General features: G+C 37.5%; 1 protein-coding gene across 8 annotated transcripts in view; it reads right to left on the reverse strand.

Annotated features, from left to right (window-relative positions):
- The window catches only part of WDFY3 (WD repeat and FYVE domain containing 3), a 271,299-nt gene that overhangs the window by 17,428 nt on the left and 232,643 nt on the right, over positions 1-21,228 (reverse strand). For all 8 annotated transcript variants that reach the window (XM_045820302.1, XM_045820298.1, XM_045820300.1 and 5 more), the window contains 10 exons: positions 19,097-19,177; positions 15,583-15,637; positions 15,211-15,330; positions 13,430-13,547; positions 12,396-12,502; positions 10,144-10,297; positions 4,312-4,403; positions 3,879-4,091; positions 1,913-2,060; positions 698-852 (listed from right to left, as the gene is read on the reverse strand). In XM_045820302.1, the coding sequence (XP_045676258.1) occupies positions 698-852; positions 1,913-2,060; positions 3,879-4,091; positions 4,312-4,403; positions 10,144-10,297; positions 12,396-12,502; positions 13,430-13,547; positions 15,211-15,330; positions 15,583-15,637; positions 19,097-19,177 (1,243 nt within the window). The remainder of the gene's footprint in view (positions 1-697; positions 853-1,912; positions 2,061-3,878; positions 4,092-4,311; positions 4,404-10,143; positions 10,298-12,395; positions 12,503-13,429; positions 13,548-15,210; positions 15,331-15,582; positions 15,638-19,096; positions 19,178-21,228) is intronic.

Consider the following 21,228-nt stretch of genomic DNA (forward strand, 5'->3'; position numbering starts at 1 on the left):
CTAAAAACCTTAATGGAGGTCTCCAGTTTTTCTAATCCAGGAAAATGGGGTTCAGATTGTATGATGCTCTGTAAGGTGCAGTGGGATAATTCGGTAAAAGGATGTGTTTGCCACAGCCAGTTAAAATATAAAAGGAAAGCATGACTGCTGCTGATGAAAATGTTAACTAAATTTGTTACAGTGCAACACAGAGACCTGCACAGACTACATCCATCTTGCTTTCAGGAGGGGAGTGTCAGAGGGCAAACACAGGGCACTAAAGGATCATTACACAAGGTCTTGCCCAAGAGATACTTACGGGGCTGCTAATACTTGGGGATGGGGTGACAGGTCTTCTGTTAGCCATTTAAGAGTCCTAAAATAATAAATGGGCCAGGTGATGACTCACCAAAAGGAGGCTCTTCTGGTTGGAAGAAATGCTGACTACTGGCTGGCTAGGTTCTCTTGGAGGAATTCTCTGAGTAGGGGGGAAACTGCTTGCCCTAGAATACAACTTCCCAAAAAGCTTCTTTCTTTTGTAAGAAATGGGACTTGTCCATTAGCTCCTTTATTCTGATCTAAGCAGACAGCTCTCCCTTCCTCTGGGCCTTGGAGAAACAGCTGACAAGAAGTTGACCTAGGCTCACCCTACCTTCTTTTTAAGCAGGATATCCAGCCACGCAAGGGTGAGATGAAATGAGTGAAAAATGATTCAAACCTTGTCTGACTCATAGGTGCCCAGCCTGCAGCTGAGGTCTGCGTAGCCCCAAGCGAAAGTTTTATTCCAGGTTGGTGGGATAAGCACCTTATTCTGTTCTACTGCAAGAATGCCTTTATCGGTGCACACTATTTGTCCCACAGGTTCTTTGAGTTCTACGCAAAACAAATCATCACATTACAACAGGGACAGGGAAAATGAACTTCATTATTCTGTGGGGGATAGTAAAGTAATCTCAGATATTCATACAAATCAAGCACACTGACACCCACATTAAGACAATATAACCTTAGCGGCAGAGCTTGGCTTTTCAGTCTCCCACAGCCCTGCTGGAGTGATGGTGACTCTGACTGGTGTTCTCCAGGCTTCCCTCTAGCCTCACTGTCTCCGAGTACTTGGGTTTGGCTCCTAGCAATCAGGCCTGCTTTCCTGATCTCTGGAGCTGCACAGAGTAACCTGGGTGCTCCCCAGCATGCCACACAGAGACTTTCCACCAATGTAGTCCTTCAGCACCTCTCAAGTTACAGCCAATCCTTAGACTTCCAGACTAAAGGCCATGATGTCCTCTAAGAGGCCCAGATTCCCTGCTCTGCTCCAAATCTCTGCTGACCAAACCAGTCCTCCAGCACCACGGCTTGGCGGTGACTGTAGCTAGCACAGGTGAAGTCTGTGTAACAAGGCAGATGGCCTAGAGCTGGCACCCAGTCCAATTTACCAGACTCTGAAGCTCCAATATTGGGATTTTTTTCGATGTCAACTTCAACACTTTGCAAAAATACATTTTTAAAAAAATTCTAAGGGGGAAAATACACTTGACAAAGTACTTTTAGATATAAATGCTTTTAATTGGCATATTAAAAATACAGTCTTATCACTATTTCTAAAAAGGCAGAATATGTATAAATGAAGGTGACAGAAGTTTTTTACCTATATAATATAAAAGCTGAGCTACAAGATTTGGTATTTTAGAGTTTTTGTTATCTTGGTGGGGAGAAAATGTTTCAATTCTATTTGATACAAAACTCAACAATCAAAAAAATCAGAACAGAAAAGTAAAAGGAGAAAATCTAATGAGTATTTAGTGATTTAACACAAAAAAATACAGCACCTATTACAAATTACACGAATATAAAAAAACAGTTATGACTGCTCAATTAGGATTAATAAATGATTCCACAGAATCATGGATCAGAAGTTTATTCCCTATCTTTTTACCTTTTACAGGTGTTAGAGAAGGCCTCAAGTTGTCTAGGTGATGGAAAAAGATCTTGTCACTTGTAGATCCTGGTGGGACAGAGATTCCTGCACTGTCTCCATTGAGTCTACTCCTTACTCGCTTTGGTGGATGAGGTTTCTTAAATAACTGATATGAGAAAAGACGACACATTTTATAATGAAAGCTAACATTTATTAAGCCCCATTATAGGTCAGGTATTACGTTATTTCACTTATGCATCATAGCAACCAGTCGGTACAGTATAAGGGAAGAAATCCAAAGTGGCTCAGAGGCTGCCCGATATCTCAGACCTTCATTAAGTATGGACAGGGCTACACTACCACAGCTTGAATTACTGTGTTACACTGATTTCATAATAGCTTTGACAATGAACTCAGACTATAGTCAATTGATGATTATTTTCCAATGATACTTAAAAATTAACCAGGCTGTGCCACTGAGGGAAAGCAGACATCCTGTTTAATTGGGCTATTTCTGGCATCAACATGGCCTTTCTTTCTCTCTGCAACATCATTTTGGTCTCTTTTAGGTGTTACTAATTTGGTGCAAGTCTGAACTTTGTTGCCTTTTTACTTTGCCATGCTGTAAAGAAAAATAAAACAAGAAGACAGTCTTTGGCACCTCTGTTCATTATTTCTACAGGGCTAAAAAGTATTATTGTACATTTATGATTACTATTTTTCAAATATTGTTCACCTTCAAAATACTCATTGAGTTATTTCTGTTAGAGAACTGAAATCAGAGGAAGATATTTGGGAAATCTTAGATGAAATAAGCTTTAAGATGAATATAATACAATCACACTTTGTGAATCTGACATTCTGGATTTCCAGGAGGAAAAAAATGCTATGTATAAAGAAAGAAAGACATTTTAGGCTCCCAGGCTTCTACACATGTTACATATTGTTCTTATTTTATCTATCAGAGTTCTGTTATTTTCTACAAAAGTTAATAATGATACAAGCCTCTGAAGTTCTATAAAAAGACCCCTACATTTTAAAGCACGTTCATGGATGAACACTCACTGAAGAACTTTTATATGAGGGCCCAATGGGAGCCAGGGTAGGGGACAGAGAGGTGTGGATATGGTGGCCCTGAGGCTTATATTTTTCTACGGTTGCTATACTTGGCAGTACTCTATATTAGTCACTGGAATATTCTAGGAATATATTATTATCCAGACTCTTATCTTCCAGACTGCTTGTCTCTTATACTCAAAAGTGGAACAAAAACCCTGCAACAGTGTATGCATCTTGACTTTTCTTATTCAGAATATTTTTCCCCCAAGGGAATGAAACAGTTTCTGTGCTGGTAACCCTTGGAAAATAGAAAGGTTTAACTAAGATCCTTCAACCTGTGATCAGTGTTTATCAATAGCATATCGTCCCTCTTTAATTTAAACCACCAATATCTGTTCAGTGAACTACTTACTGTATGAGTTCACTAGGTGTTTCTCTGCTCCTAATTTGGCTGTCCTACAGAGAGTGTGTGTGTGTACGCACATGACTACATGTGTGTACATAACTTAGCCAGAATGATCCTTAAAGTCTAGATATGGCCATGAAGTTTCTCTGCTTTAACTCAGCAAGGTATTACTGGCCTCAGGATGGAACCCCACCTCTGTGCATACTAAGGCCCCACAGGTACCATCTGCTTTCCTGAGTGTGCTCTCGACCCCCTGCCAGGTCTTGTGCAGGTGCAGGAAAACACACCCTGCACTAGTCTGCGAGGGTAAATTCTCTTTGAACAACAACATTTCTATTTATTTATTTGTATGTAAAAGGAAGGAGAAAATAATACTCTTGTAACCTGCTGGGTGATATTTACAGCTCTTTATTGAAAACTCAGTCTAAATTTAAGTATTATATGGTCACTGATCATCTAAAGAAATATTACAGTGTTTAAAAAAATGAAACAGGACAGTGATCATAAGACTATCCATACCTGTTTAGGGATCTGACCAAAGTTATTAATGAACCCTATGGTGGCTGTCTCCTTTAGTGGGTCATTTATGTTGTAGATATCCACTTGACCCTCGTAAAACAGGTGATGGAAGACATTTACAGCTTCTACTGCAGCAGGACCTTGCTGTTTATAGCCAAAGATCAAGTCAATCCATTCATGCAGGTGGGCACTCACATAATCACATTCCAAAGCCTATAATTTCAAAACAAAGGTTCAATCACTGCCTGACATTTATTAATTCCTCAGAAAGTAAAGAACTGGCCACAGGTCGACAGGAACTAAAATAACTAAAAATCATAAAAATCATATTAGTAACTTGACCAAATGGGTGACACATTGCTCAGGGTCCTCTTTGTATTGCAGTCAATGACCCAGTGAAATCCAGTTCAACTGCAAAGTGTACTCTCATTACCTCTCGGTGGACTCTGATGAATTCTCTTGGGTCCCCTTTTGCCCAGGGTGGAAGGATAACATCTCCAAGCTTGGTGCCATTTTGTTTACAGCCTGTGCAGTTGGATACATGAAAGGAAATGAAAAAATGTGATAAATAATAAGTTCATATTAAGTAACAGGGAAACAGTGGGCTTAAGTGCACTGTCAGAACTGTGAAATCTTACCACCTGGAAGGACCCTCAGAAATCATCTACCCTGTTACTTCCCTAACACTTCTTAGTTCATTTCCTCAGAGAGATTTACTACATATAAGCAAAACTGAGGGGTGCTGACAGTCAAATAACCTCAGAAAATGATGACTTATGCAAAGTTGAACATGTTTCTTTCCTGCAAGACTCCTCAGAGCTACTGCTAGGAGGTGCATTAGACACAATGCCTGAAATTTAACTGACCACAGGAGTCTTTAATGAAACATTTTATAGGGCTACTGTTCTGAGTTTCAAAAAAACCCCTCAGATTCAATCCCCTTGGGATGGGTGGCTCATTTGGCAGACCATTAGCATTTCTCTAAACTCTTCCTTTTGTAGGCTTTTCCAGAAAGCTTACAGTTTGGGGTGTCATCAACAGTTAACTAGTACCAAATTTCTATCTTAATGTTTTGACAAAATTTGCCATTCACATGGAGGAGGTTATTGAAAGAGTACCTAACTCCTCAGTAACTTTCAGTTTGTTCCCTTTGCATAAGAAATGAAAGTACAAATGTCTTCTTGACATATTTGGAATATATGGTTTCTTGTATTTCTGATTACCTTAAATTCTTCAGAGAGCACTGTAGAACTGATACATATTTTGCTGTAAAGATTTTCATTAAAGAAATAAAATCTAAAACCTAAAGAAAGAAATTAAGGAAGACACAAACAAATGGAAGCATGTATTGTGTTCATGGATTGGAAGAATTAACGTCATCAGAATGTCCATATTACCCAAAGCAATTTACAGATTCAATGCAATCCATATTAAAGTACCAATGGCATATATTTCACAGATATAGAACATTTCAGAAACTTATATGGAATCATAAATGACCCCAAATAGCCACAGCAATTTTGAGAAAAGAACAAAGTAGGAGGGATCACAACACCTGATATCAAACTGTATTACAAGGCCACTGTAATCAAAATAGTGTGGTACTGGCATAAGAACAGACACACGGACCAATGGAACTGAATAGAGAACCCAGAAATAAACCCAACCCCCCAAAATGGGCAAAGGACTTGAACAGACACTTCTCTTAGGAGGACATACAAAGGGCCCAAAGACATATGAAAAGATGTGCAGCATCACTAGCCATCAGAGAGATGCAAATGAAAACCACAATGAGATACCACCTCACACTGGTGAGAATCACCATCATAAACAAATCAACAAAAACAAGTGCTGGCAAGGATGTGGAGAAAAGGGAACCCCAGTGCACTGTTGGTGGGAATGAAGACTGGTGCAGCCACTGTGGGAAACAGTCTGGAGCTGCCTTTTGACTCAGCTTCCACTGCTGGGATTATACCGTAAGAACCCTGAAACACCAAGTTAAAAGAACCTATGCATCTCAATGTTCATAGCAGCACAATTTACAATAGCCAAGTGCTAGAAGCAACCTAAGTGCCCATCAGTAAATGAGTGGATCAAAAAACTTTGATATATTTATACGATGGAATACTACGCAACAGAAAGAAAGAAGGAGCTCCTACCCTTTGTGACAGCATGGATGGCTCTGGAAAACATTATGCTAAGTGAAATGAGGAAGGCAGTAAAAGACAAATACCACATGGTATCACCTATAAGTGGAACCTAATCAACAAAACAAACAAGCAAGCAAAATATAACCAGAGATATTGAAATGAAGAACAATCTGACAGTAACCAGAAGGGAGGTGAAAGGGGATAATGAAGGGGAAAGGAGGAAGGGTTGTCAGGAACATGTATAAAGTACCCATGGACAAAACCAAAGCGGGGTAGGATCAAGGGTGGGAGGTCCGTATGGCTGGGGTTGGGGGGAGTGGCGGAAGGAAAATGAAGACAACTATACTCAAATAACAAAAAAAATTGTAAAAAAAAAAAAGGGCAGTTGAGATTGAAAAAAAAATCCTTACTCTCATAGTAAAAAAAAAAAAAGAAATAAAATCTAAAATGTAACATTTTTGCTGTTAGTGTATCATTTAACAGAAAAAATGTTTGGGAAGACTATGGGGCTACCTGGCCGAAACAAAAACATCAAGTTGTGATAGCGCACATCAAGGGATATTAATTCCACAGTTTTGTTATTTTAATGTATTATTAAAATAATGTATTTTGTTATTTTAAGTCATAGCCAAAGATAATCTTTAAGATATTAAATAAACCATTTGCTATGAAATCTATCCACAATAAAACACATTAAATGGGACTGGCATCTAAGGAAAACATGTTTTTTCTTCTTTTTAAAAATAACACGAAAAAGTTAACTTTAGCATACAGTTTTCTTAGGTACAAATCAGGTGATCATTGTAAAAAGTGACTCTATAAACAAAAATGTTGTCTCACTAGCTTAACAGGAGTTGGTTACATAAATAGTTAGATCAGAAAGTTTCATAGAGAAGTGCAATTGTTCAAATTTTGGAACACAAAGGCATTCTAAGTAAGGGCCAATAAAAATATTTCCCTTAGAAATAATCTTGTTTTCATCACTGTTATTTCATGGCTTATTTACAATGTGATATTAAGCGAGAGATACAAAAATCAGTTTATTGTTTAAAGGAATGTCCTGACTTGGTTAGAAAAATTACCATAGGATTTTAAGAAAAAAAAAATAATCAAGTTATTATAACCACTCCCCTGATCATACCCTTACTCCAGCCCTGCTGATGTGCTCTCCAGGACTAATTTTTTGAGAATGAGGAGCGAGTAATAATTTCCAGGCTATTTCAGATATAATCTACTCTTCAAAATTTTGCTCATAATCCCTACATAACTATGTGACATAACTGTATTTAATGAGCACTATCTGCAGTTTTAAAATGTCTCTTCAAGGAACAAGGTCGACAGAGAACCTGTGGCCTATCTAATCCTGCCGCCCTGCAGCTCCCCTCTGTATATGTCCACAGGTCTGAGGACAAGACGACCAGGGATGAATGCTCCTCACTCCAGAAGTGGGGAAAAACCCAAGTGCTTTTTCTTTTAAATCATTTACTATCTTTTCTGTGAGAAGAGGCAAACAGTGTTCCAATGCTTTGTATTTTATTGGGGCAAAATTCACATAACATAAAATTAACTAATTTGAAGTGCACAACTCAGTGGCATTTAGTATGTCGACAATGTTGTGCAACCATTGTACCTCACTAGCCCGAACATTTCATCACCCCAGACAGAAACCTTATTAACATTAAGCAGTTGTTGCCCATTCCTCTCACCACCCCCCCGCCCCCCTTGGAAACTACCTATTTTGGATATTCCATATACATGGAATCATACATTACATGACCTTCTGTGTCTGGCTTGTTTCACTTAGCATGTTTTGAGGTTCAACCATGTTGCAGCATTTATCAGTACTTCATACTGTATTGCTGAAGTCCTTTATTATACATATATTCCACAATTTGTTTATTCATTGACAGGCAGGTGGGCTGTTTCTACCATTTGGTTATTGCAGACAGTGCACCTTTGAACGTGCAAGTACATGGACTTAATTCCCTGTTTCAGCTCTTCTGGACATGTACCTAGGAGTAAAACTGCTAGGTCATATGGTAATTTTGTGTTTAACTTTTAGAAGAACCACCGAACTGCTGCCCACAGAGGCTGAACTACTTTCTATTCCCATCAGCAATGCACAAGAGTTCTAACTTTTCCACATCTTTGCCAGTCCATGGTATCTTCTGTGAGTGTGCATTTTTTTATTTCATTCTAAGTCATACTTAGATGTAAGGGACACTTCATTGTGGTTTAGATTTGCATTTCCGTAGTGACTATTGATATTAAACATCTTTCATGTGCTTACTAAACATTTGACTCATTTCTTTGGAGAAATGTCTTTTTGGGTACTTTGCTCATTTTTAAATTGGGTTATCTTTTTGTTGTTGAGTGGTAAGAGTTATTCATATTCTGGACACTAGGCCTTTATAAAATATATCATTGCAAATATTTAAAGGTTTTCTTTTCAGTTTCTGCATAATGTCCTTGAATGCAGAAGGTTTACATTTTGATCAATTTCAATTTATCTTTGTTTCTGTTATTGTAGCTTGTGCTTTTGATATCCTATCTAAAAATCCATTGCCAAATGCAAGATCATGATGATTTAACTCTGTTTTTCTCTTAGAGTTTTATGGCTTTAGCTTTTATATGATTCCATGGGAGAAGGATGATTTGTTATGAAGGTGAGCATGACAGATACACAACCCTTCTTTCATTGCTTATTTAAAAGTGGAGCATTGGTTGGATTTGTCAGTAGTCTGGCTAAAATATTTTTGCAACACAGATTATTATAACAAATCTAGTGTTTCTGAAAGATTGAGGGTATCTTTTTCTTTCTGTACCTTTCCATATTTGTCTCTCTGAAAGTGGTGTCTCTAGGGAAAAGAGTATATTCTCCAAAGAAAAATTGTAAGTGAACGTAATGCAACACTAATGTGTAGCCATATCCATATGCTGTGTACGCATTCATTGTTTTTCCTTGTTTACCATCTATTCTGCCCTTTCCAGGAACCATCACTCCTTCCAACTCTAAATCCTAGACTTTGGTGTCTTTAGCTACTGGAGGGTGAGCTCCAGGTCCAACCAGAGGTAATAAAACTCAATTTCGGGACTTCTGCTGGGGCTACTGAGAGAACTGTACTGTCTTTCCCATTAGATCTGCAGCTATAACTTCATAAGGTTAGGACTGCTGATGGGTAAACTAAGGAAAAACTATTTTTAAGAAATTTAAAAAGAGAAATCACTCAAATGATTAGACATGAATAGTTCCTAGAAGCTTCTATTTATAAAACATCTTGAGGTAATGTTGAAATGATTTATATGTTAAACTCTAACTACAGTATAAAGTATGAGATATAAAAAATATAAAACAGTACTGGCTGGTGTGACTCAGTGGATTGAGTGCCGGCCTGAGAACCAAAGGGTCGCCAGTTCCATTCCCAGTCAGAGCACATGCCTGGGTTATGGGCCAGGTCCCCAGTTGGGAGTGTGCAAGAGGCAACCACACACTGATGTTTCTCTCCCTCTCTCTCCCTCCCTTCTCCTCTCTCTAAAAATAAATAAATAAAATCTTTGGTTACAGCATGACACTCCATCCAACTGGGCCACACTGGCCAGGGCTGAAATTATAATTTTAAAACATATTAGCATATAAGCTGAGAATGCCTCAAGCAATACATAAGATTAAAACAAAACATAAAAATCTGGGTACACCACTCGACTACTAATGGGTTTCAATTGGAATAATTTTCAAATAAATTTTGCCTCACATTTGTTTTAATTAAAATAACAATATTCTAACCAGTAGATGTAATGTATGTCAGTTTATAAATGTTTCCCAGATCTAGGTTTGAAACAGCTATTTCTCCATTTTTTTAAAGTTGGATTTCAACCTAGTAAAGCCTTTTTTCCTTTAAATTTACATTTTAAATTTTATTGAATTTACTGGGTTGTGAAACAGCTATTTGAAAAAAATATTTAATCGCAGACATCCAATTATAGTAACTAGCAGCAGCTGAAACCACAAGGACATCTTGTCAGTGTACACTGCAGACAATCTTCAGAAAAGTCACTTATTTCTACCAGTCTCTTCTTGGACAACATTTCTAAGATAATGCCATAGCTCTACATACCCAGATCAAAGTTGTTGGAATTCAGCAAAAACTCTGGTAAGTAAAAAAATTCTGGGATCAGTTCTTTGACATCTGCCATGTTGTGCTTTGATGCAGAATACCAGGCTTCCCGGACACTGTGGAACATCCGGTCAGCCAGGTCAAAGTGGCCCCCCTGTGGACAGAATGAGAAGGCACCTCTTTGTTAGAGAACCACTCCCACCTCACAGCTTCCGTCAAGCGCAAGCAAAGGCTTGAACACCCTGAAGAAATATTGGGTGATAGTTCCACTTCCCATCATCCTATGTCAAATACACAATATTTTAAATGACCAAAAAAAGAAAATTCTTTTTGGGATATTCCTTACAAAGGGTACTCAATACATTTGCTTTGTAATAAAGATAAAATGCAAATGTAAAGTCATTTAAAAAATAGTTTTTAGAGAGCGGAAACACAATAAGGAATATGAATTCTTCCACATTTTGATGATGCTCTCCTAAAGACTGTACTGTAGTCATTTATAGTTGGAGATGCTCAAATTAGATATGTGCTTGACTGGTTTCATAAATAATATGACACTGAAGTTCTCATACCAGTAAGAATTAAATGGAGAACCTGATAGGTGACAGAAAAGATACAGATTGATAAAACAAACTCAAACAGAAATGGGATTTCTTTTGCTAACACCGATTCACAGATACACCATCCTCTTCCTCAAACTCCCTGTGCTGTGTTTGAAGAGAAGGCAGAGTATTTGTCTCTATGATGCAGTTCACTGTGGGAAAATGCCAACCTCCACATGATGGCCATCAAGGCTTGCCACAATCCTGACTTTTCCCCACACTTACTCTGTTCCACACACTCTGGCCTTTGTGCTGCTCCTCATACATCTCAGGTATACACCACACTCAGGGTGCTCACATGGGCTGGTGGTCCCTTTGTCTAGAACACACTTTCTCTAGATATTACCATGAAACCCCCTCACCTCCTTCCAGTTTTTGTTCAGATGTCACCTTTTCAAGGAGACCTACTCTGACGACTCTTTAAAACTGCATCATAATCTCCCTCACCTCCAATTCTTGTACTTTCCATTCCCTTTTCCCTGATCTATAGTTTTCTGATAGCATTTACCATATTTTAAAACATTTGACAATATACTTATTTATTTTGCTTGTCTATCTCCCTCAATCAAATAGTATGTAAGCTCCACATGGCAGGGCTTTTGTCTTTATTCAACGGAAGTCCTCTAAGCACCTAGAACACTATCTGAATAAATGGAGAACATGGAGGAAAGCAATTATAATAAAAAAGACAGCAAATGTCTTTTTAAGAACTGTTTATTAAATTCAACCAGTTCAGGCTGAATTCCATACACATGGTGAGAAAGCATATGAGGTCCATCCAGAAGGTTTCCAGCTATGTACTATGAAAAATAGAGACATTTACTGAAGAAGAAACAAGAAACATTGTACATAGGACAATGACACCTCAGTCCCCTTCAGAGTAGGCATTTGGGGACCTCAGCTGCCCCACTGTATTTTCTTAAATCTCACTGACAGCCTGAAATCTCTTCCCTTTCAAAGGTGATTTTAGTTTTGGGAAAAGCCAGAAGTCACAGAGTGCCAAATCTGGGCTCTAGAGGGCCTGAGTCACCTGGGTGATTTTATGTTTCTCTGTCGAGTTTTCGGTGCTGCATGAGTGGGTACATTGTCATGATGAAACTGCCAATTGTCAGACGCCCATAGCTGTGTCCTTTTCAATTATCTTAATAGTTTCCATGGAGGAATGTTCAAGCCTAATGCAAAATTTCGTGCAGATTCATTACTCTACTTGCTCAGTCATTTTGATTGTGATGGCCACACAGCACACATGCTCATCACTCAAGGGCATCTACTGCCCCCACTGACTAGACAGTGAAGTTGTCATTGTTGACACATGTGCATCCCAGTCCCCTCTCCTTGGCTCCCAGGCTACATCGATGTCACACAACCTATTCTTGTTATATAAACAACGGCTGGACATTTTCCAGACAGACCTCATGTACTACTTGCTTTTTTGGCTAAAGGACCTTGACACTTTATTATAAATAAATTCTAGTTCATTCATTAATTTTGGCCCAGCAATGTTTCACTTTAATTATATTTGCTTACTTTTGAGATTGAAACTTCACAAGCCTTCTTGTGAAGCAGGATAACAATATTTTAAAATAAGCAACAATTTTAAATAGAAAGAAGGCTCGTATAAAACGAAAAATTCTAAATTCAGAGTTCTACCTGTAGCCTTAAGAAGATCTGTGTGAAAGGCTCCATCCTCACTAGGTATGAAGCCACAATCATTGCAGATGAATAGTGGGTCCCATAGTGGTAGGCTGGAGTTTCTCCTGCTCAAAAGAAGATTAAAGCATAATTGAAAACAATAGAGTAAATATTAAAAAGTCGGTATTAATAGGCTTGAAAATGCTAACATGTGTGGTAACTGTGACACTAAATACAGTAGTGCTGGCATTTGTACCATGAAAACTTTATGCTGACACTGCTACTGCTCACATATGTGGTAGTAATCAGAAGTAAATATGATTCAATGCCTTTCCCCCAAAACTAAGCCTATCTAGCAATTCGTGTTTTGAGGCTTTTATGTAATAAATAACTCTTAAAAGCAAACAATCTCCACTGAAGCAGAATATTTATTGACTTACAGATACTGTTCACTAGGTTCTGGCTTTGAAAATCTGTATTTCTCTAAATTGTCTACAAATAGTGTACAAGTTTTACTACTCCCCTTGACAGGGGGAAAAGAGTCCACATAGAGAATACTGTTAGGCTTAGGGTTTTCTTTTCTTTTTCTTTTTTTCTTTCGTTGTTTTGCTTGTTTGTGAGGCATGCATGACAAACATTAAATATAGTAAATTTAAGTACACTGAATAGTATTTCAGAAAGTAGTCAATTAATTTTTTGTACAGGGTTTGAAAAAGCTAATAAATGAAAAAGTACAGTTCCTGGCCTAAATATGATTCATATTAAAGACATGTTATGATAGAAAATTTTGGCCCTATATGAAGCACACATACTTAGACTTCTGTCAATACCTGACAGGCTATCTAAAAAAATCCCTTCTAGGCAGGGCCTTACGTCGTCATATAAAACCTGATTTTCTACTCTGATAGTTGTACAGATATATGGATATATAACATAGACAGATGTAATGATATATAAGCAATTTGTGGAAAGATGCACGGATGTCAGACCACTAAATAATGGCTGAGTTTTGAAATTAGGTACAAAGTCTAATGACAAGAAAAGTTATTTACCATTAGGATCTTCCCAGTCTTTATATCGCTTCTTATATTGAGCTAATCGTTCATCTGTCTGTGCTCCCATCGGCTTAGCCAGGTTTCTAAATGTCTTGGGGTTAGTAAGATCTACCTCCTAAAATACAGAACAAAACACAGCACTATACATCCTTTATTCTTACCATCATAGACATATGGCAGCAATAGCAGACTACGGCGACTCATAAATGTGCTACTATATGTGAGGTCACCTTGGCAGAACTGGACTCCAAAACAAGGCTATGTACCTACTGGTCAGTCTCACTTTACAGAGAGGCACATGGCAATTTGTGAACTGATTCAGTTTGGAGGCAACTACTTTGGAAATTAAGTGTTCACAGAGGAAGGCACTCAGGATCCACGTTTGGAGCAGAGGAGGAGGAGGATGGAAAATCCTTCCCATGCTTGGCAAGGACACAGGAGGAGACTCTGGACACAAAAGCTCCGATTCATCTTTATCCTCCATCACCTGCATAACTGGAGGATCAAATCTCCTCGCTGTTCTGTTCCCCTCTTCCTCTGTTTCACTCTAACTTCACTTCTGAGCATTTCCTTCTTAGAGGTGATTGGGAAGTGAAAATAGAGCAGTCAGTAGTTTGTTCACATCTAAAACACAGCATCAAACAAGATCAAGTAACTCTCCAACTGAGATGGAATCTTTCAGGCTGCCTGCCACGGATTATTTCAAACACTCATCTCTAGTTAACATAATTCACATATTTGAAAGGAAACCGAAATTTACCTCCTAAAGGATTTAAAAGTAGAAATTTGAAATATGCACCTGTGGGATATTTAATTTGTATTCCTTTTATAGGGCATAAAGCTGACCAATTTTGCCAAACTTGTATTTCAAAAGCCTTGGGCAGGAGAAACTGATCCACATTTATGAATATAAGTCAAGTTAGTACATTTTCCCCTATATTCCATATGCAAAATACTTCATTAATTGTTTTTGTTAATTCAACAAACATTAAAGCATATACTAAGTACCAGGCATTACTCTAGATGTTGGGAATTAAGAGACACAAAAAATAGTCTTGGCACTCAAGGACCTCAGTCAAGTAGGGCCAGACACAAGTCATGATTATGACATGCTATGAAACAAAATACCACAATACATCTTCAAGGCAGTGTGTGAATCCAAGAAGAGGAGAGGACAGAAGGCTCCCCAGAGGTGATACTTATGTGTGTCTTGCAGGGTGAAATGGAGCTTAGCCAGGTGAATCTGTAAGTGGGAGAGCTGTGCATGAGCACTGGGGAGAATTCCACACCAGGAGCATAGCGGCTGCAGAGCTACTGGGGGCATACATCAGGAGACTAACAGGGGAGCCCAGAATAGCAATCCTGGGAGTAAATAAAGGATAGATTTGTAAGAGCTACTTTGTAAAGGGAATGCTACAGAGGTTTTTAAATTATCTTCAAATTGTGATGATGACTCACTGAATTAGTTTAAACAGGAGGATGACAATTAGATTTGTGTTTCTGAAACTGGCTGCAGTGTAGATAAGAGAGAGACATCCACCAGTGGATACAAATTGATTAGCACTTAAGAAACCAAACAGAAGTTATGAAATAATGCCCAAGAAGTTTGTTAATTATCCACATTCTGTATAAGCCCAAGCTAAAGCTCTTCTCATCCTCTTGGAATAAGTGCTGCTGAGAACTTTAAACTATAAAGCAAATAAAACACTGGAGCCACTGCATTATCTCTTAATTACTTTCAAATGTGTTCCACTTGCACAAAATGATTTGAGATTTACCTCTGAGTCGTAATCTGCCAGGATCCAAGGAAAGACAGGATATTGCATGAGATCATTATATGATCTGCCAGCCAAAGTGTTCAAGTGCATCAAATACTGGAAGTTACTTATTTCACCTCTCTTGAGAAAGATAAATAGAGGTTTATTTTAGAGCAATCAATTATCTCCACTATGTTCACTTTTAAAAATGATATGCAAAGTGAGGTAAAGGACAATTTCTTTTCTTATAGATTTCAGAACATCAACATTTTTTTCTCCAAAGAACAAAAACAACACTTTTCTTTTTGCTGTGGAACATATTTTATGGGTTATTAAAGTGCTTTTAACTATATGATTTACACTATCCAACTATAAATTACGAAGGAGGCTTACCTCCCATCTTTGAGTGACAGACTTCTCTCCAACCAAAGTGCTAAGCAATCCAGATCTGAAAACAAAAAATAATTAAATTGTAGGCGGTAGTATTTTATTTTTAAAAAGATTTTATTTATTTGTTTATTTTTAGAGAGAGGAGAAGGGAGGGAGAAATAGAGGGAGAGAAACATCAATGTGTGGTTGCCACTCATATACTCCCACTGGGAACCTGGCCCGCAACCCAGGCATATGCCCTGACTGGGAATCAAACTGGCAACCCTTTGGTTCTCAGGCCAGCACTCAATCCACGAGCTACACCAGCCAGGGTGGCAATAGCATTTTAAATCTGACTAATGATAGTGTTGAAAATTTTAAGTCACCATGTCCTGGAATTTTTCAAACTATGGAGGACCTATTATAGGTCATAAAATCAGTTTAGTGGGTTACAGTTAGCAATTTGAAATATGAAATGACATGGAATCAAACAAAAGGAAATAGAATATTGGAAGGCAACACAGATAGTAATGGAAAGTATTTTCAGCACATTTTATCTTAGTTTTTCTAATTCAATTTGTGTCCTGGGATGCACTGTAGAATATACGAAGTCTGTCTGGAAAGACTCCAGCGATTGTTTATAAAATGAGAATGGTTTGCACAACATTGATGTAAACTGGCAGCCAAGGAGAGTGGACTGGGATGTGCATGCAGACAATGATGACCTCACTGTATTAGTGAGGGGGGGACAGTAGATGCCACTGAGTGAGCATGTGTGCTGTGTGGCTGTCACATTCAAAATGACTGAGTAAGTAGAGCAAAGAATGTGCATCAAACTCTGCATTAAGCTTGAGCATTCCTCTGCGGAAACTATCTGGATGATTCAGAAGGCTGCAGTTATAGGCAACTGGTGATTGGCAGCTTCACTGTGGCAACACAGTCGCTCACACATTACGTCTCCTGCAGAGTTTTTTGGTGAAACATCAAATCACCCAGGTGGCCCAACCCCTCTACAGCCCAGATTTGGTGCCCTGTGACTTCTGACTTTCCCCAAAACTAAAATCACCTTTGAAAGGGAAGAGATTTCAGACTGTCGATGAGATTCAGGAAAATATGACGGGGCAGCTGATGGTGATCAGAACTACGTGAGGTCCCAAAGGCGCCTACTTTGAAGGGGACTGAGGTATAATTGTCCTGTGTGTGATGTTTTTTGTATCTTGTGTCTTGTTTAATAAATACCTCTATTTTTCATATTACATGGCTGCATACTTTCTGGACAGGCCTCATATTTTTTACTGTGGGTTATGGCAAGAGTTTGAAAAACATCCATCTAGTCCAACCTTCTACCTTTTCCAATAATCACTGCGTAAAAGGATTTAAATACATTATGTTGTAATAACTGAAATAGTACACAGTTTTTTGTACATTGTAGTTGCATTGCATATTTCCTGAGATGTCGATAAGTGAATGAGAATATGAATATACTGACAGAAAAGTCATTCCTGCTCATGTCATTCAGTATTAAGGACTTTTTTCTTTAAAGATTTTATTTATTTTTAGAGAAGGAAGGGAGGGAGATAGAGATAGAGAGAGAGAGAGAAACATCAATGTGCAGTTGCTGGGGGTTATAGCCTGCAACCCAGGCATGTACCCTGGCTGGGAATCGAACCTGGGACACTTTGGTTCACATGCAGCCCACGCTCAATCCACTGAGCTACGCCAGCCAGGGCTAAGGACTTTTTTTTTTGATAGCAGCCTTTTCTAGAATGCTATAAAGCCCTTCTTTAGGCTTAACAGCTCTATAACACTGCTAATTAATATTTTGAAGATTATAAAGTAGTTACTGAACCAGTAGGCAAACACTTAATTATATATTTTATTGTTTGAAAGGAAATTAATAGACTCAGCTCAATGGTAGAGACACCCTTTGCACTCCTGGACAAATTGTTCCCATTAGGAAAAGCGGAACAGAGGGTACTTTCCCTTAAAAAAAGAGCTACAATCACTCCTCAAGTTTATAACAATGGGAACAATTAGAAGATTAAAGCTGGAAACAAATATCTGTTTCTTGCCTCTGAGCTTTTAGAAGTTCTTTAAGAGCTGCCAATTCACCACAAACAGTAGTAGAAATAATATAGCAAGCTAAGATTATCCGGGCAGTAAAAGTACTAGCAATTTGATCACAAGTAGAAAAAAGGCTCACTGTGCTCTAAGGGAACCTTTCACTTCCTGTGTTTATATTAATAATGCAGATGACTAGAAACAGAACATGTTTCTGAGGTTGATGAAAGCATATATTTAGCATTTGTATTTGCTAAATCTCAGCTAAAGAAAAATAAAAGTAACAACCTAAAGAGAAATATACGAATTTAATATATTTAGATATATACAGACCAGGACTCAAATTTTATGTACAAACTGCACAATATCCACTAATGTTTTAAGTCATTTTCCTGCATGCTGCAATAATTCATTTGTAGCCAAAAGCAGTGCTTCTCTTCCAGTGGATTATAAAGGACTTGAAGTCCTGAGTGACTGTAAATTGAGGTGGGTATATGGATTCTTAAAATGCTACATTACCTAGAAGGACTTTCTAAGAGTAGCAGCAGCTAAAAACAGCAAAAGGATCCATTGATAGGTTTGAACACATACAAGTGTAAGTTTAAATTTAAATGTTAAAAAAATTAAGAGGAAAACTAGGCAATTTGCAACAAACATGACAAGCATAAGAGTAACACATTATTTTAGAAAAATTCCATAAAAATTAATAGTAAAAACTCAAGAGGAAAGGTTAAGTATCTAATTACTGTGGTGGTTATTTCAAAATATACATAAAAATATCAAATCATCATATTGTATACCGAAACTAATCAAATGTTGTATGTCAATTATATCTCAATTAAAAGAAAAAGTAATCAAAGCACCATCACCACCACGAAACTCAGAAAAAAAAGGTCAAAAGTTATATATAATTCACAAATGTTGATTTTAAGTGGCTAACAAACATTTATAGAGCTCTAGTAGTACTAATAAAAGAATGCATATTTAAAAACTAAAGAAAAACATTTTATAAAATCAGTAAAAATTTAAAAAATATAAAAAGTTGACAAGCATGTTATGGAAATAATTAAACTTATTCACAAATAGTGGAATATAAACATGTATAATTTTTATGGAAATTCAGTTGGTTTTATGTACCAAAACCCTTCAAATTCACACCCCCTTATTTTACTAAAATAACTCTAAAAAATAATCAGGAATCACATTTCCACTATTATAAAAAGGGAACATGATAAAAATGAAATATCCACAAATAAAAGGATGTTTTATACATATGATGAATAGGCAGCAAATACAGTAATATTTCTGAAGAATTTTTTAAAGCAGGAGAAATATTTACATAAAACACTGAATGGAAGAAGCAGAACAGAAATCTGTATAGTAAGTACTCAATTATACATATAGGCATATATGCATGCTTAAAAGACTCCAAGGAAATCGATCAAAACATTCTAATTTTACTATTAAATCGACCTACCCCTGCTCCACACTTGTGTTCGGTCGTTGCCCAGACACTGACTCTGAACTGTCCGTTAGAGATGGCACTACAGCCAAAAACCTGGGAAATTTAAAAACAGCATAAAATTGGAAATGAAATCTCAGTTAGAATCTAATGGGAGCTTAAGAAAGGATGACTATTTATTAATGATGGCCACACTGGCAGTTGTGGGGTGATATCTCATTGTGGTTTTAATTTGCATCTCTCTGAGGGCTAATGATGCTGAGCATCCTTTGCTAAGCATCCTTTCATATGTCTTTGGGCCTTCTGTATGTCCCCCTTGGAGAAGTGTCTATTTAAGTCCTTTGCCTATTTTTTGATTTGATTGATTGGATTGTTGAGTCATGTGAGTTCTTTATCATTTTGGAGATTAAACCCTTGTCTGATGTATCATTGGCAAATATGTTCTCCCATACAGTTGGTTGCCTTTTCATTTTGATGATGGTTTCTTTAGCTGTGCAGAAGCTTTTTAATTTGATATAGTCCCATTTGTTTTTTTCCTTGATTTCCCTTGCATGGGAGATATATTGTCAAAAATACTGCTTTGTGTGCTGGTGAGGTTATGGAGAAAAGGGAACCCTAGTACACTGTTGGTGGGAATGTAGACTGGTACAGCCACTGTGGAAAACAGTATTGAGTTTCTTCAAAAAACTAAAAATGGAACTGCTTTATGACCCACTGATTCCACTGCTGGGAATACACCCTAATAATACCAAAACACCAATTCAAAAAACTTATGCACCCCAATGTTCATAGCAGCTCTGTTTATAGTAGCCAAGTAGGAAACAGCCTAGGTACCCATCAATAGATAAATGGATGAAAAAACTATGGTTCATCTACACAATGGAATAGTATGCAGCAGAAAGAAAGAATTTCTACCCTTTGTGACAGAATGGATGGAACTGGACAGTATTATGCTAAATGAAATAGCCAGTAGGTAAAAGACAAATACTATATGATATCACTTACAAGAGTAATCTAATGAAAGAAAAATAAACTAATGAGCAAAACAGAACCAGAGACATGGAAACAGAGAACAGACTGACAGGTGCCAGAAGAAAGGAGTTGGGGGGGAATGGTGGAAAGAAGGGGAAGGGACTAGTCAAAGAGTATGTATGAAAGCTCCATGAACATGGACAATAGGGTGGGAATGTACTGTGGGAGTGGGGGTGGAGAGGAATGGAGGAGGGCAAAAGGGGAAAATAGGGACAATTGTAATAGAATAAAATAAAATAAAATAAAATAAAATAAAATAAAAAAGGATGGATAGTTCATTTACATCTTAATTGTTGCATTTACCTCTCCATTTTCCAGTAAATGGCAGGCAACAGGGATACACAATAGTTAGAATACTGTTACAAAAAATAGATAAGATGGTGCCTTTCAAAGCCAAATAACAAAGGTCCACAGCAAAACCAGTCATGAGGGATTTTTACCTATGCTGCCATGTTACCGGAAGAAAAGGCCTTGCAACACTAATTCACAGGAATTGAGCCAACTTAATGAAGTCTCAGAGTGATTAACAGCTAAATATGCACAAGACATGAAGAAAATCATGATAGCTAAGCAAACGACAGAACAGACATGTCATTGAACAAATGAAAGTACACACAGATAAGAAACTTATGTGATACTCATAAAATTTTTTCAGTTGCTTACAATGTCAACATCAATTTTTTTAAAGGCAAAGAGAATTATGTGGAAATTCTTGGAATGAATGGGGACACAAAAATTTCTCAGAGAAACTTGTCTCCTTGTAATGGTGTCTAGTTATGAAGAGTAAATAATTTCTTAGCGTTGAAAACAGTATCTCCTTTAGAGATTAAAACCAGATAATTAAAATTTCAGTCACTTTATTAGTTCTTCCCATATGTGAGCTACCAATCCACATGCACAACCCCTTGATTCAAAGAACAACCCTACCCCCAGGTGCTTGCTGGTAATATTACTGTAGTGTAATGATAAGCAATGTGGCTTGATATAAGTCATTCCTCATGGCAATCACTTAAAATACAAAACTTCCCTTACCAGAGGGCCGGCTGCAGCATCTATACCACCCTTCAAATAATAAGAGAAGGTCTCTCATATCTATAATCAGTTCATAAAAACTT

The sequence above is a fragment of the Phyllostomus hastatus genome, unplaced genomic scaffold, assembly GCF_019186645.2.
Source record: "Phyllostomus hastatus isolate PE091 unplaced genomic scaffold, TTU_PhHast_1.1 phas_scaffold_39, whole genome shotgun sequence".
NCBI classification, from domain to species: Eukaryota; Metazoa; Chordata; class Mammalia; order Chiroptera; family Phyllostomidae; genus Phyllostomus; species Phyllostomus hastatus.